The following is a 15,658-nucleotide window of genomic DNA, read 5'->3' as shown; positions in this document are numbered from 1 at the left end:
CGCTCTAGTCCATCCTATACCACCCCAACTCTCTGAACCTGCTTTACCTGAAGTTGAGGCCACACCTCTGCATACTGGTTGCTGGATGTAAAATCCCCGCAGTGGAGAGGCACTTGGACTCCCCCTCACGAGAAAGCAAATACACATTTCAGAATCTCTGTCCCTAACCAGCTTCCAGATCCCCAGTGCCCAAAAGAATTCCTTCTGTGAACAAGCACCTTTATCTCATGTTTTCCTTCCCAATGTTCAGCACAGTGCATTTCGGTGACTTATGATGGTACCATTTAGAAAGCGTTTCGAATAGAGATACTCTCAGCTACAAGCTTTACAACGGCATGCGGTAGGTTCTACTACACTCATTCGGCATGGTTTACAGCTTAAACTCTGAGCACCCAGTTCGCAGAAGACTGTGGATCACTGTGAGAGCCCCAAATAAACTTGCAGAGTGCCCACATCGACTAAGCCTCCGCTGAGTTCTTTCTGATTATTAACCAAGGATATAGATCATCTTGCCTAGGGACAGCGACCCATGGAAAGCAGATTACCTCTACCCTTTTCCAGCCAGCCTAGGGGCTTGCCTGAGTGTGTCCAAGATGGAGACCACTGTACAAGGGGTTGCAGAATCATGACTCACACTCTGTCAGTCTTGCCCAATTTGGTCCGAAGGCCCTGGACCAATCTTGTAAGTCCTTCTTACATAACCCAATCATGTTCCTTTTCCTCCTTCTATAGTTCCACCTGTAACTGTGTGTGTTAGACAGGGTTCTCTCTAGAGAACTGACTATCTCACTGTGATATATTGATTTGTCAACAACCATGAATTTGTAGCAGCTTACTTTGTCCCGTTATTATTTAACTAGTGTCCTGGACTCCTCGGAGGCCATTTTGACCTCATGCTAATGGCCTCCCTCATCTGGTTGATGTGACTGTGTCCTCGTCTCTTTTAAGATTTAATAAATGTTCTCGTTAAGTCATATTTGAAAGTGAGGTCTCTTCTGTACCTTGAAACAGGCACATGAAGAAACTAGAACAGTTAGCCACCTAGTGGAAACTTAGCAAGCGCTTATGTATCAGAGCTGGAATCTAAAGTATTTTTCCTAGACTTCATGTGTTCAACCACTCAACCAAGTAGGTTGTTAAACAAAGTCCAGGGTGAGGAAACTATATGTGCACAGGTCTAGCACTTTCACTATGAGAATAATAAATTGTTCCCCATAGGGACATGGAGAATGCATGTGGGAGCAGAACAGAGGTACCGGGAAAATGACACCTCTGTGTGCTTTCTTAGAGATTTAAACTATCCCAAAGAAAATGGAAGACATTAAAAAGCTTTGGGTGAAGAATTTATAGCTCTGGAAGGAGGACTGGACTGATGGTCTATAACATATCCTTCTCCCTATTTAACAGACATATACACCTGCTCTATGTCAGGCTTCCTGGTAGGCCTGTGACTATCTGTAGTTGTTTTTTGTTTTGTTTTGTTTTGTTTGTGTGTGTCTATCTATACAAGATAGGCAGGATAAGCAGTATTAAGGAAACAGCAATTGGTCCGACAGTTCCTGGGGGGAATTGGAGGGGAGGGGTGTAAGGTGGGCAGGGAGCCAATAATGGCGTGATTAGGGAAATAGCAAGTGTTCCAAAATTGATGGCGAGGAGGATGTAGCTTTTCTGGTCATGTTTGATCAATCAAATTGTATCTGAGTGAAATTACCGCGAGGTGAACAATGAGTAAACATGATAGTGAGGCAGGAGGAAAAAAGAAAAAGAAAAAATATATATACGTATAGGTATATCTATGTACAAATATGATTGATACAATTGACATGCATATTGTTATAAGAGCTGTAAGAGTCCACAATAAAATTATTTATAATATAAATATAAATATATGGGTACCTGCCTATATATGTATTTATATGCAAATTCAACAAAGAAGCAGATAAACTTTGAGCCTCTATTTAAATTTTACCTCAATACAAGAACAGTTTGTTCTAATAATCTGGTACTCTATGGTCCTCACCTTCCTGACACAATCACTGAAGACAAAATGGGCACATAAGCTAATGTGATGAAGATAGCTGACGGTGTCTGGCTATTAAAAGATACAGCGTTTGGGGTCTTAAAGGCAGCCATCTAGTGGGGAAGCAACAAAGCCCACATGGAAGAAGCACACTAATCTGTGTGATCATGACAGAATTTCAAAAACAAGCAACCAAATGGATGTGAGGGGGCGTGGATGTAGGGGAGACCTCAAACCCACCTGTAAGATAATTGGACAGTCCCTCTCAGAAGAGTCACACAAAAGGGATGATAAATCCAGGGGCGGTATAGCACAGATGAACCACATAATTATCCTCTAATCCTTTAAAATTCCTCCCCTTACTATATAGTTTTTATTTGTTTTACCTCACTAATCATGTTAGATATGTGTGTGTTCATTTGCATATATATTTAACATCATTCGGTACATGAAAGCCAAGATAGATAACTCTTCTGAAACAGTAACAGGAGTAATGGTTCCCTGAGGGTACAGGAAGGAAGGAGGGTGGGAAGGGGAGAATAGGGAGCTGATAGCATTAATGACTATGTAACCCCACTCGATGGGATCAAACAACAGAATTGTATGTGAATAGATATTTTGGATTGTATCAGATATGGCACACACAAAAAAAACTATTATAAGGAAAAAATAAATAAGGTTCCTGGGGGATAGGCTGGAGGAGGGAGGGGATAAAGGAAAGCCGTTATCAAAGAGTTCAAGAAGAAAGAAAATGTTTTGAAACTGATTGTGGTAGCAATTACACAATAATGCTTGATGCGACTGAACTATGAAATGTTATGATAGCTATAACAGCTTTAATAATAGAATTATTTAAATTAATATTTTTAATTTTTAAAAATAATAATAGGAACTGAGAGAAAACACTTAAACATGAGGTTTTATGTTAATTTTGCTAAGAGTTGGGCTATGCTTAATGTTTTCTGCACCAGATTTTATATCAATTTTTGTATCTCTGTAATCTTTGTGCTTCTCAAATAATTATTTTTATCTTATGATTTTTTCATATTTTATACCATTTCATATTTTCTCTCCCATCACTCATGTTTCTGTTGTTTGTACGTTGACCGTTGCTATTGGTTTCCCCATTTCCCCCCTACCCTCATGGAATGGCTACTCTCATTATTGTTCCTGAGGGGTTTATCTGTTCTGGATTCTGTGTGTAGAGAGCTCTTATCTGTACCAGTGTCCATGCTCTGGTCTAGCCAGATTTGTAAGAACTGGGGTCATGATAGTGGAGGGGGGAAGCCTTAAAGAACTAGAGGAATGTTGTGAGTTTCCTCGGTATTATACTACACCCTGGCTGCCTCGTCCCTTCCTCAAGACCCTTCTGTAAGGGGTCGTCCAACTGTCTACAGATGGACCTCTAGGGTCTCCATTCCGAACCCCCTCATTCACATCGAAATGGTTTGAGGTCTTCTGATACCTGATACCTGATCCCATTGATACCTCGTGATCACAGGCTGCTGTGCTTCTTCCATGTGGGCTTTGTTGCTTCCCTGCTAGATGGCCGCTTGTTTAACTTCGCGCCTTGAAGACCCCAGATGCTATGTTTTGACAGCCAAACACGATCAACTTTCTTCATCACATTAGCTTATGTACTCACCCATTTTGTCTTCAGCAATCATGTCAGAAGTGCGAGTATCACAGAATGCCAGGTTATTAGAACAAACTGTTCTTGTCTTGAGGGAGGATTTGACCTTGGCATATTTTGAAATAGTTACTTTTCCCTATTTCCTGCAAAACAAGGAGGGGTTCTTTCTTGCCACTTCCCTGTGATAATCTGGTAGAGTTCATAAAGGTACCCAAACAAGTGTGAAAGGATGCCCCTAAAACTACAGTCTCCTGAAATTCTCTCCCTCCTACAGTAGTCCTCACTTAAGACTTCCATGAATCTTCAGAATTATTAAGTATTTTCCGGACTTGTGCCAGTAGTTTCTGCTTCACCTAAACAGATCTCAGTTGTGCTTCTCTGTAAATGTATTTTCTTGCCTTTCTAGATTTGGGGGTAGCAGCTTTCCCTGTAGAGGTGCCCTGGTGTTGTAGTGGTTACCCATTGGGCTGCAATCTGCATGGTCAGCAGTTCAAAAGCACCAGCAGCTTAAGAGAAAATCTGGACTTTCTACTTCTGAAAACAGTTACTGTCTCAGAAACCCACAGGAGTCGCAGTTCGTCAGCATGGACTTGAAGGCAGTGAGAGCTTTCCCTGTGCCTTGTGGTGAAATTATTAGGCATGGCCCTTCTTCTATCCGTAGTCTTGGAGATTCCTTAAGTTTATCATCTCAGCTATTATCAGATAGAACTTGTTAAAGCTGTCATTCAAATTCAGCTCTTACTAAAGCTCACCCTGTGCTCTAATTTTACATACTCTGTAGGGTCAGTAGTTACTATTTAAAGAAATAAAGATAAATTACTTTTTAAGGTTACTTTTTTTGATAAAGCAATATGATCTATAATTTCTCTGTATTTCACTTAAGATTTCCAAATGTTGGGTTTTCAAAGCTATGGGGCAATGCTGAGAGACTAAAAGACAAAAACAAAACAAATACAAAACCTTTTAGAACTTCTTCCATTGAGGAGTTGATAAAGAATTGGAAATAATACTATCAAACATACAATATTATCAAAACACATAATACAATCAAAACATACAAAGTCAACAGTATTTTTTAAAATTACAAACAAAAACTAAAAAGCTTACAGTATGCTTCATTTATCTGATGGAAAAGAAAGGCCACTCCCCAGTCCTGTACCACCTGCTCGGTGATAGCTGAAAACACCCTGAAATGTGTTGTATGGACAGCAAACAGAGAAATATGCACATTCTTCCATTCTCACCCACAAGATGACAGGAGTGCGTGCCTAAGGTCTCAAGAACATACACTCATCAACTGAACACAAATACAACTCCGTCACAATGAGTCAGAGACAGCAGACAAATTCAGATCACACACAGAAACAAGACAGGTTGAATCAAATAAGTGACCAATATATACGGCCAGAAAATCTTTCTTTGTAAAACTTTATAACTATGTGATAAGAAATTTTTCTTAAGTGGCCATTAGAATTAGAATTCTTCAACAGGTTGGGAGAAAGATTAAAAAGGGATAGATAAAAGCAAGGGCAATGCAGGAAAAAAATTAGAAGTCAGGACAACACTATAAGAACAAACTGACAAAATAAATAAAAAACTGAAAACCATGCAAACACAGCAAATAGAAATCCAGAAGGATTATACTAAGATTTTATAAACAGAAAATACATTGAAAGGGCTATGGAGAGTAGAAGTGATTCCGTGGAAAAACATATGAGTGGACTTGAAGGCAAATCTCCAAATAATAATGTGTGAAAAGAAAAATAAGGGGAAAATATGAAGAAAGCATTATGACTTATGTGGGATATATCAACAAAAGGGATAATTTACATGTAATTAGAATTCCAGAAAGGAAGAAACAATGAAAATCACAGAGAAAATTGTCAAAGACTTGCTGGAAGAAAACTTTCTCAGCATTGTAAAAGATAGAGCTAAACAAACTACAAACAGGATAGGATCCAAAAGAAAACCATCACAGGGAGAATGGACAGAGTCTGGTGCACACACACAATGGAATACTATGCATCACTAAATAATAATAATTGAGAAACACTTCATAACACGGATGGATTGGTCAAACAGTATGCTGAGTGAAGTTAGTCAATAACAAAAGGGCAAATATTATATGAGACCATGGACATGAAAAAAATATATTAATAAAAGATTTTCATACCATAATCAACAGACTTAGATGGTTACAAGGGGTGGGTGGAGACGTGGGGAAGGGGAAGTAATAGGCTAGAGGGTAGATAGGTTTCAACTTAGATAAAAGGAAAGACAATATTCTAAAAAAGGGAAAGGGGAAGAGGGCATGAATATGACAAACCATACGGAGAATAGATAAGTTGTATAAGTTGTTGAATGCAAAAATTATGTTCTACTATGTAAACCCTCACCTAACTAACAATAAAAAGTTTAAAGAAGGAGAAAGAAAATCACCAAGATATATCATAACCAAACTTTCCAAAACCAAACTCAAGGAATAAATACTGAGGGCAGCTCAGGAAACACAAAAAGTTACCTACAAAGGCTAACCAATAAGACTGAGCTCTGCTATCTCAGCCAAAATCATGGAGGCAAGAAACCAATAGATTGATATATATAAAACTGTAAAAGAAAAAAATCAACTAAGAATCATACACCCAGTAAAACTGTTCCTCAATTGGGACAGTGAAATTATGGCATTTCCAGGTAAACTGAAACTTAAGGAATTTGTAAAAACCAGGCCAAATTCAGGAAATAGTATGGCAAGTTCTTTGTTCAGAGTACCAGCAACAGAAGACAACAGCCCGATATTAACATACATGACATCACCCAGAAATCAACTGAGCTATAGAAGTATCCAAAGTAAAACAAATCTATAAGACAAGCTGAAAATGGAGAACTTATCAATTTGTAATGAAGACAATTACAAAGTAAATGAATAGTGTAGTTACAGAATGCTCAACTGCAGAGGAAGCCAAATAAATATCTTTCAAGATAGAGCAATTTTTTAAACTAGGTACACAAACAAGAGATTAATAAATATCAGGTTAATGTCAAAAAAGCTACTAAACCTCAGCAAATAAAAAAGAGGAAACCTTAAGGACATCTTACACACCAAAAGAGCAAGGAAGAAAGTGACAACAAAGCCACGTGTCGAAAGAACTCACCACAGAAAGTTGGGGGCCGGGGAAAGGAGGGAACAACCCAATTTTTTGTAGAAGCACTACTAAAAAAGACATCAAAATTAATACCTATCAATAATTATACTGGATGTAAACGGATGGAATGCACCAGGAAAGAAACAGAGAGCAGCAGAATAGATACGAAAACGGAGCCCATCAATATGTTGTCTACAAGAGGTACGCCTTAAACACAAAGACGAAAGTGACTAAAGATAAAAGGATGGAAAAATATATATCACACTAAAGCCAATCAAAAATGAGCAGAAGTGGCAGTATTAATTTCTGATAAAACAAACCTTAAGGCAAAATCCAGCACAACAGACAATGACGGGAATTACATGATAAAAGGGTCAATTGAACAAAGAACAAAACAATAATAAATGTCTATGACCCCAATGAAAGAGCCTCAAAATATATACTCAAACTCCCACAAAATGGAAGAGACAAACAACTGCAATAATTGTAGGAGACTTTATATATCAATTTCAATAAAGGATAGAGCAAAGTTAACAAGGAAATAGAGGAACTAAATAACACAATTAAGCAACTTGACCTCATAGACATATACAGAGCACTCCACCCAACAACCATTGAGTATACGTTCTTTTCTAGCACACAAGGAAAATTGTCCAGACTAGATCATATAGTTACGTACAAAGGAAGTCTCAATAAATTTAATAGCATTATCAGCTTCTCAGCTCATACTATAAAATTAGATATCAATAGTGGAAAGATCAAGGGAGAAAATAAAATACATGGAAATTGAGTAACAGCATTCTTAAAAACTAACATAAGAAACTTCAAAATTAAAGAAGTGAAAAGATACCCTTAGGTAGGGAACAACATTCACCCCCATGTTAAAAAAAATCAAACCATTTCAGAGCAAAAGGACAGCATCTATTGAAGGTCAAGATTCAGAACATTAAGAAGGAGAAATGGAAACAGGAAATGGGATAAGTCATAGTACATTGAGGGGATCACAATGAACGAGACAAAACAAAATGTAAATGAATTATTGAATATAAAATTGATCATCTGCTCTATTAGCCTCTAATACACAATAAAGAAAATTTTAACAAATAAATTGTATGCTTCTACAAAGAAGTGTTTTTGTTTTAAAGCCAACAACTTGGTATTTTAAAGAAAAAAATTTTCAAAAACTTGTTAAACATGATTAAGTAGAAGTATAGCTTATTTGGAACAAAAAAAACCCCTGAAATTAATTGTATATACTTTTGGAGGCCTGATGGTATAGCAGTTACGTGTTAGGCTGCTAACGATTCAAAAGCACTGGCCACTCCTTGGGGCAAAGATGGAGCTTGGTACTCTTGAGAACAGTTAGTCTAAGAGACACGCGGGGGTAGTTCTAGCTCTCCTGTCCTAAGTCTGGGCTTGAGATTTGGGGTATACCTTTGGGAAACATGTACTAGTGCTTTGGTTAAACCTGAAAGCATCTGAGATTAATTCAAACTATCTGAATTTAACAACTATTAACTGAGACCTACAATGTCTTAGGTAACAGAAAGAGCCTCTGCCCTTCTAGTGTTTATAGGGCAATGGTATGCCTTCCAAACTTATCCTTTCTTTTGTCTGATTCCATGTTGATGAAGCAGCTTCTGAAATATAAATTCACCCTCCCCCAAAATGTATACGCATAAAACTGTATTTTACCTTCCAGAAATCAGCCTTGTGGTCAACAAAGCTATATTTACATCAATACATTTTTATTCACAACCCTCTCTCATGAATTTTGTTAGCTTGTGTGAATGCCCCAGATTTGATCAGTTCTGGTTAGACTGGCTAGATGTGTCTTCCGTAACTTCTGAGGTGATAATCAACACAGGACGGAAGAGGTCCATAAAAGTATCCGATCTTCACAGGTGATATATCAAAGAGTGCTTAAGAAATCCGATGGTACCCAGGTAACAGAATACTAGGTTTGGGGTCTTAAAAGCTTGTTTCCAAATAAGCAGTCATCTAAGTGAGATGTCAACTAAGTCCACATGGAAGAAGCATACCAACATCAGTTGGTCTCAGACGGAAGAGTTGTCTGCAAATCACATGATCTGCAGTCCGAGGAGGGAATGGTAGCAGAGCCTATACTGTGAGATTCTGGTATGCAAAAGGCTTTCGATGACAATGGGAGCCCAAGATACATTTGTGAGATCTACGAGGTGGGTACCAAAAAAAAAAATCAGAATTGCGCTGGGCAGTTTCTGTAGTACACATTTTTCCCAAGAGGCAAGCATTGAACATCTGGCTGAGTTAGTGCACCCAGTCACGTCACCTGGGATGGTTCTCTCTTGTCACAGTGAATTTTTTCATGAAAGCAGCTTCACTCAAACTTCATTTGTTGTGATGGCCAATTTAAGAGAACAGCGTGCAGCTGTGAAAGTTTGTTTCCTGCTCAGGGAAAATGCGCAGAAACTGCTGTGATGTTGCACACGGCTTATTTGGAGTTCCTTCAACCAAGTCAAGCTGTTAATCAAGCTTTCTATCTAGAGGTTCTGAAAAAACTGCATAACAGTATGTGACCAAAAAAAGCCCAATTTGTGGCAGAAAGTGGGACTGGTTTTGCCACAACAATGTACCTGCTCATGCAGCCATCTCAGTGTGCCAGTTTTGGGCAAAAAAAAAACAGCATGTCTCTCTTGCCCCGTGCTCACCTGACCTCATTCCATGCAACTTTTTTGTTTCTACGAATGAAAGGGCAGGGATTTGACGATGTAGAAGAGATGAAGAAAAAAAAGGGAGGTGCTGTCTGCCATCCAAAGAGATGAATTTGAAAAATATTTCCAAAAATAGAATCACAGATTTGATAATGGAGAGTATTTTGAAGGTGCTAAAAGTTGTTTTGTGGGGAAAAAAATTAAATACAGCTTTGAAAAAAATACTCCGGTTTTTTTTTGAGGGGGGTGTACCCCCTTATACATAAGAAATAAACCTCTAGTGATTTCCCTCTATCCATATGAGAGGGATGGGAAGAAACTGGTTACCAAATATAGTGCATTGGAGAGATGGCTATAGATCAAAATGATAAACCTGACCTGAAAGGTTAAAGCCTTGTCAGTTGACCCCACCCCCCTCTGATGCACGTGAACCTGATTTGTTTCCCCCCAACATTTTCTGTATTTTTTGTTTGTTCATATTGGGGTTTATCTCAGATGCATTTTGTCATTTGGGGTGACCCCTCTGGGATTTTTGGTTTATGTCTTTTCTGTTTTTCCTTATATGAAACCCAGGATTGAGGTACAGCAAGTAGAATAAGAGTTTCTGGGGGAATAGTGGGGAGGAGGGGGGTAAAAAGGAGCTGATGTCAAGGAGTTCAAGAAGAAAGAGAATGTTCTAAAACTGTGGTAGCAATTGTACAATACTGTTTGATGTGATTGAACTATGGAACAATATGGTATCTGTATTAGCACCCAATAAAATGCTTTTGGAAAAAAATTTATTAAAAAATCCTATCTTCAAAGGAAAGTGACTTGATGGAATGATTTATGTATTACACTGCTAAAGGAAAGAGGTTAGTTAGTAGTTCAAATCCAACAGCTAGTCTGTAGGAGCTAGCTGAGGCAGTCAGCTTTCATAATCATTTACAGCCACAGAAACACGGTCGAGCACTACAATACTACCGTTTTATAAGGTCATTACGAGTCAGAATCAACTCAATGGCAGTGGGGTTTTTAATAACCAGCAGTTTATCCACAATCAAGATGTCATATTTCATCATGCCCATAACCTTGAAACTACAATTATAGTTAATTCATAAAATAAGTTAAGGATAAATAAAATATACTCTATAACTCTATCTAGAGAAAGACGGGCTTTCTACTCCCATAAAGAGTTCATGTCTCGAAAACCCACAGGGGGAGTTCTACTCTGACCTATAGGGTTGCTATGAATCGGAATTGACTAGATGGCAGTGAATTTGGTTTGCGTTTTATGTAAATATATATTACATAATGTTTTACACTGGGTAAATCTGCTGCACGAGATATCTTTAAAATGTTGAAGAGCAGAAAAAAAATGTTGAAAAGCAAGTATATTACTTTGATAACTAAGGTATGCCTGTCCTAACCATTGGTATTTTCAATTGCTCATATGTAGGTGAAAGTTAGACACTGTATATGGAAGACCAAAGAAAAAATGATGCATTTCAAGTATGGTGTCAGTGAGAATGTTTGAAAGTATCATGGACTGCCAAAAGAACAGTCTGTCTTAGAAGTACAACCAGGACTCTCCTTAGTAAGACCAGTGGTTCTCAACCTTTCTAATGCCGTGACCCTTTAATACATGTTGGAGTGACCCCCCCACCCCACCACAACCATAAAATTATTTTTGCTGCTACTTCATAACTGTAATTTTGCTAGTGTTATGAATCGGGTGACAGCTATGAAAGGGTCATTCAACCCCCAAAGGGGTTGCGACCCACAGGTTGAGAACCGCTGCCTTAGATGGAGAGCCCTCATCTGACGTACTTTGGACATGTTCTCAGGAGAGAGAAGTGCGTGAAGAAGGGCATCTCGCTCGGTGAAGGGTCAGGTCAGCGAAAAAACACAGGCCCTCAACACGATGGACTGACACAGAGGCTGCAACAATGGGCTCACACACATGAACGATTGTGAGGGTGGTGCAGGGCCGGTGGTGGTCCATTCGGATGCACGAAGGGTCTCTAGAGTCCAAACCCACTGGATGGCACTGAACAACAAAAGCTACACTCAGAGCCGTGGAGTCAATGCCAACTCATAGCAACCCTATAGGACAGGGTAACATTGCCCATGGGTTCCTGAGACTGTAACTCTTTATAGGCGTAAAAAGCGTTCTTTCTCCAGAGGAGCAGCTAGTAGTTTTGAACTATAGAACTTGTGGTTAGGTCCTCAAAGCATACTGTAGGGTTCAATGTCTGAACTTTGAACCCTATTCCATTGATTTATTTTTATGTATTAGCTACTTCATTTATATATGATAAAATGAGATAATGTATCTGATTAAGGTTTAATATCTGGAATATTTAAAGCCCAATTAAATAAAAATCCCAATTTAAAAATGGGCAGTTAAAAAATCAAATAAAAAGCCCAATTTAAAAATGGGCAGAGGATTTGAATAAAAAAGATACACAAATGACCAACTCACACTTGAAAATATGCCTCAAGTCAATTTGTCTTCAGGTTAATTCTAACTCTCCATGTATCTCAGTACAACTATGCATCACAGGATTTTCAATGCATCACAGGATTTTCAATGGCATCACAGGATTTTCAACTATGCATCACAGGATTTTTGGTTTTTTTGTTTTTGTTTTTTTCCAGATCATACAAGTCTTTACTCTGAGGGACCACTGTATGGATTTGAATCTCCAACCTTCCAATAAGCAGTAAGCATGCTAACCATTTTTAACAACAATGAGCTATCACTTCACTACCCACTAAGAAGGCTATGATTTAAATATTAATACTTATTTTAAAATACTTATACTTATGGGGAAACAAATATTGTCAAGGATGTTTTGAAATTGGATCCCTCACTCACTGCTGCTAGAACTGTAAAATGGTACAGCTACTGTTAAAGAATTTGGAAATCAAACTCAAAAAGTCAAATAAAGAATTACTCTTATGACTTAGCATTATCATTCCTAGGTATATGCCTCAAAGACTTGAAAGCAAGGGCTCAAATACCAGTTTCACTGCATTATTCACAGTAGCTAAAAGATGGAAATAACCCGTGTCCATCAATAGATGGATAAAAAAACATACAGTGGAATATTACTCTGTCATAAAGTGAAATGAATTCCTGATACATGCTGCAACATGAATGAACCTTGAAAACATGGTGCTAAGTGAAATAAGTCAGTCCTGAGAGGACAAATACAGATGTATATTTATATGTCCCACATATATACTTGGAATAAGAACATACATAGAGACCAAAGTTTATTCGAGGTCACCAGTGGTGAGAGGCAGGGGAAAAGAGCCAATAGGTACTTAAGAGCACTGAGTCTGTTAAGGGTGATGGAAAATTTCGGATTGTTGCACAATTGGTTGAACATAATTAATGTCACTAAATTGTTTTAAAAAAACTTTAATGAAATGTAAAGAATGTCCAATTCAAGAAAATCCATTTTTAAACTTCACTCTTAACCCTTTCAAAAACGTTTTTAATGAATTAAGATAGTACAGGAAAGACTGCTATCATTTGATAAACCATAACTAGCCTATAGAATGCAGACAAGTCACCCTAATAAAGCAACACCCATGTTATTTCCTACCTTTAAGTGAATGACAACAAATCCTTTGAACTGTCCCTCTGGAAAAATCCCTTAAGCTGTCCGTATGCATGTAAAATGATCGGAACTGTAGGATGAGGATCGCATCTCTTTACAGGAATATTTCCTTTTCCTCCAACACTTTTGTGTTCTTCCTTTTGCTCAATAAAACTTGTTTTTAAAAAAACACTTCATTGCATTTGGGGCAAACGTTTACACAGCAAAGTCGACAGTAAGCGGTTGCTTTGCACAGCGAGGCCTATTATCAGAAGGTGGATAGTGGGCAGTGTCATTTGTTTCTCTACTGATTTTGTATCATCACAAACACCATTTCGGGGCACTTTTTTTTTCACTTGTAAATAGTTGTTAACCTGCATTTGCTTTGTTTCATGCTGAGCAACGTGGGATGTAGATAGGGTGGGTAGGGTGTTTTGAGAACCCCTCCCAAAAAAAGAAAGGTGGAGTGTTTACCAGCCCCACCCCCGGCCCCCGCTGTTTGTCTGCGGGGGGGTTTTGGCATTAAAAAAAATAATTGTTTTAGCGGTGCCCTTGCCTATTATTAAACACGCATTTAAAACGAGCATAGGGGTCATTTACACAACGAAGGGCTGGGTGAATCACAGTCCTCAAAGACTATGCAGATCCCGTCATCAAGGCGGGCCGCCGGCTTGCCGCCTCTCCGAAAATGAACGCGCGCGTCACGTGCACCTGACCCGGGGCCGCCAGCGGCGCGCGACGGCCTCCCCACGGGCTGCCGGTTCACCTTCCTGGAAACGGGTTCACGTTTCGGTTTAAGCCACGAGAGGGGGAGGACCGGGGACCAGCCACAGGGCAGACATTTCCCGCCCGCCGAGGCGGGACGGGCACGGCGGTGACCGGGACGCTCGGCTCCGTCCTCACGGACGCAAAATGGCCGCGAGCTCCTCGGGTGGGGTCTCGGACGGGGATCCGACCAGACTGGTGGCCAGCCCCTGTCCACCCAGAGCCAAGCCGCTCAGCGGCGCCCACCGCCTGGGCAGCTGCCGACATGGCGCGTTCGCCCCCAGAGCCCAGGAGAGGGCCTGGAGGGGACAGCGGCGCCCGAGGACAAGGCCGCCATTGTGCGCGTCTCCAGCCGCCGCCTCAGCCAGAGGGCGCCACCATCGAGGCCCGGCCCTCAGTGGGCGGGGAGACGGTGGGGGCGGGGCGCCGGGGCGGGGGCGGGGCGACGGAGGAGGGCGGGAGCCGGGGGGGGAAAGAAGAGGAGGCGGGGCCGAGACGTCGGCCCGGAAGCCTCGGAACCGCGGGGCTACCGCCCTCCCTCAGACTCCCTCTTCGTGCGAGTTAGGGGCTCAAGATGGTGAACCGCCCCCACGAGCCGATTCCCCGAGCACCCAGGGTCGCTTTGCACAGCGAGACCGGCCGCTCCCTTGGAGGGTCTTACCTGCGCTTTCCCAGTCTTTATCCTCCGCCATCTTGTTGCGGAGCCCGTCTCCCGGGAGACGCCCAGCGCGGCTCCCCCACCCCCTCCGGCGCCCGTGGCGGGCTTGGTGGGAGGATGGGCGGCTGCGAATCCCGAGGGAGGGAGCCGGCGGGGAGAGGGGCCCCGACGGGAAGTGCGCCGAGCGCGCCTTCCTCGTTCCCGCCTCCCGCGACTCCAGCGCCCGGGCCACCGGGAGCCGCCCCTGCCCCCGCCAATCTCCAGGCCACGCTTCCCGGCCTTGCGGCCTTCCCTGCCGAGGGCCGAGGCCCGGGTCTCGACTGCCCTGTCCTCGGAGGATACCGGGGCGCCGGGCCTTCCCCGGCCTTGCGGCGGGTCCCTCGGGAAACCGCTCCCACTCCCCCCCACCCCCGCGTGTGCAGCTGGTGCGACGTGGCGGTGCTCGAGTTTTTACTGCCGAGGTTTAAAGCCGTGGCCGGAGAGCTGGGCGAAAGCCCTGACTCTGAGGGTGTAACCCGCAACGCAGACGCCCCCTCCTCCAGCCCAGGGGCGAGGGCCGGCGCCCCGCTCGCGCCCTGCGGGTCCGCTCCGCCCGGCTCTGCCCCTGCAAGAGTGGCCTCACGGCCTAGGAGAACTGGCGCTAAAACGGAAACCCGCGCCGGGTGCAGGAGGAAATCAAAGCCATTAAACTATTATTACTACACGGGAGGAATCGCGGCCGAAAAACATGTGTAACAGCCGCGCAAACACTGCGTCGTCAAGGTTGCAATTTGATACAAAATAGAAGGTTCTCATAGCAACGGAACCGTATCCGCGTTGGGCCAGCATTACGTACGTTGCAGTGTTCCTCGCTGTGAAGCTGGACATGACTTCCGGTTAAAGTTAACAAAAACAAGTTCTTAAATCCCTTTCTGAAACGTTGCAGATGTAGCTCCTTGTCAGTTTTTGAATATTTTACTCTGGGTAAACTAAGAGAAGAATCCTTTTTTTAATGATCTTTGAATAACAGATGGAACCTTAAGTGGTTGGATAAACTTAGGATATGTGGGTTTGTTATACTAATTCGGATGCAATGATGGTGACGTGTATAAAAGCAAGTTTTAAAGTTAAGTTTCAAGAACCCTTTATATTTTTTAATCGTTTTATTGTGTGCTCT

The 15,658-nt window shown here is 41.5% G+C and overlaps 1 protein-coding gene across 4 annotated transcripts in view; it reads right to left on the bottom strand.

Moving 5' to 3' along the window:
* Positions 1 to 14,869, bottom strand: part of DRC8 (dynein regulatory complex subunit 8) — a 66,042-nt gene extending 51,173 nt beyond the window's left edge. For 2 of the 4 annotated variants that reach the window (XM_075531323.1, XM_075531348.1), the window contains exon 1: positions 14,506 to 14,863. In XM_075531323.1, coding sequence (XP_075387438.1) covers positions 14,506 to 14,536 — 31 coding nt within the window. In that variant the 5' untranslated portion in view covers positions 14,537 to 14,863. Of the gene's footprint in view, positions 1 to 14,505 lie in introns of all 4 variants that reach the window. The other 2 variants (XM_075531334.1, XM_075531342.1) reach the window with 2 other exon arrangements.
* Positions 14,870 to 15,658: the final 789 nt, after the last annotated feature.

This window comes from Tenrec ecaudatus, chromosome 1 (assembly GCF_050624435.1).
Source record: "Tenrec ecaudatus isolate mTenEca1 chromosome 1, mTenEca1.hap1, whole genome shotgun sequence".
Classification (NCBI taxonomy): Eukaryota; Metazoa; Chordata; class Mammalia; order Afrosoricida; family Tenrecidae; genus Tenrec; species Tenrec ecaudatus.
This window is presented reverse-complemented; position numbering and strand designations above follow the sequence as displayed.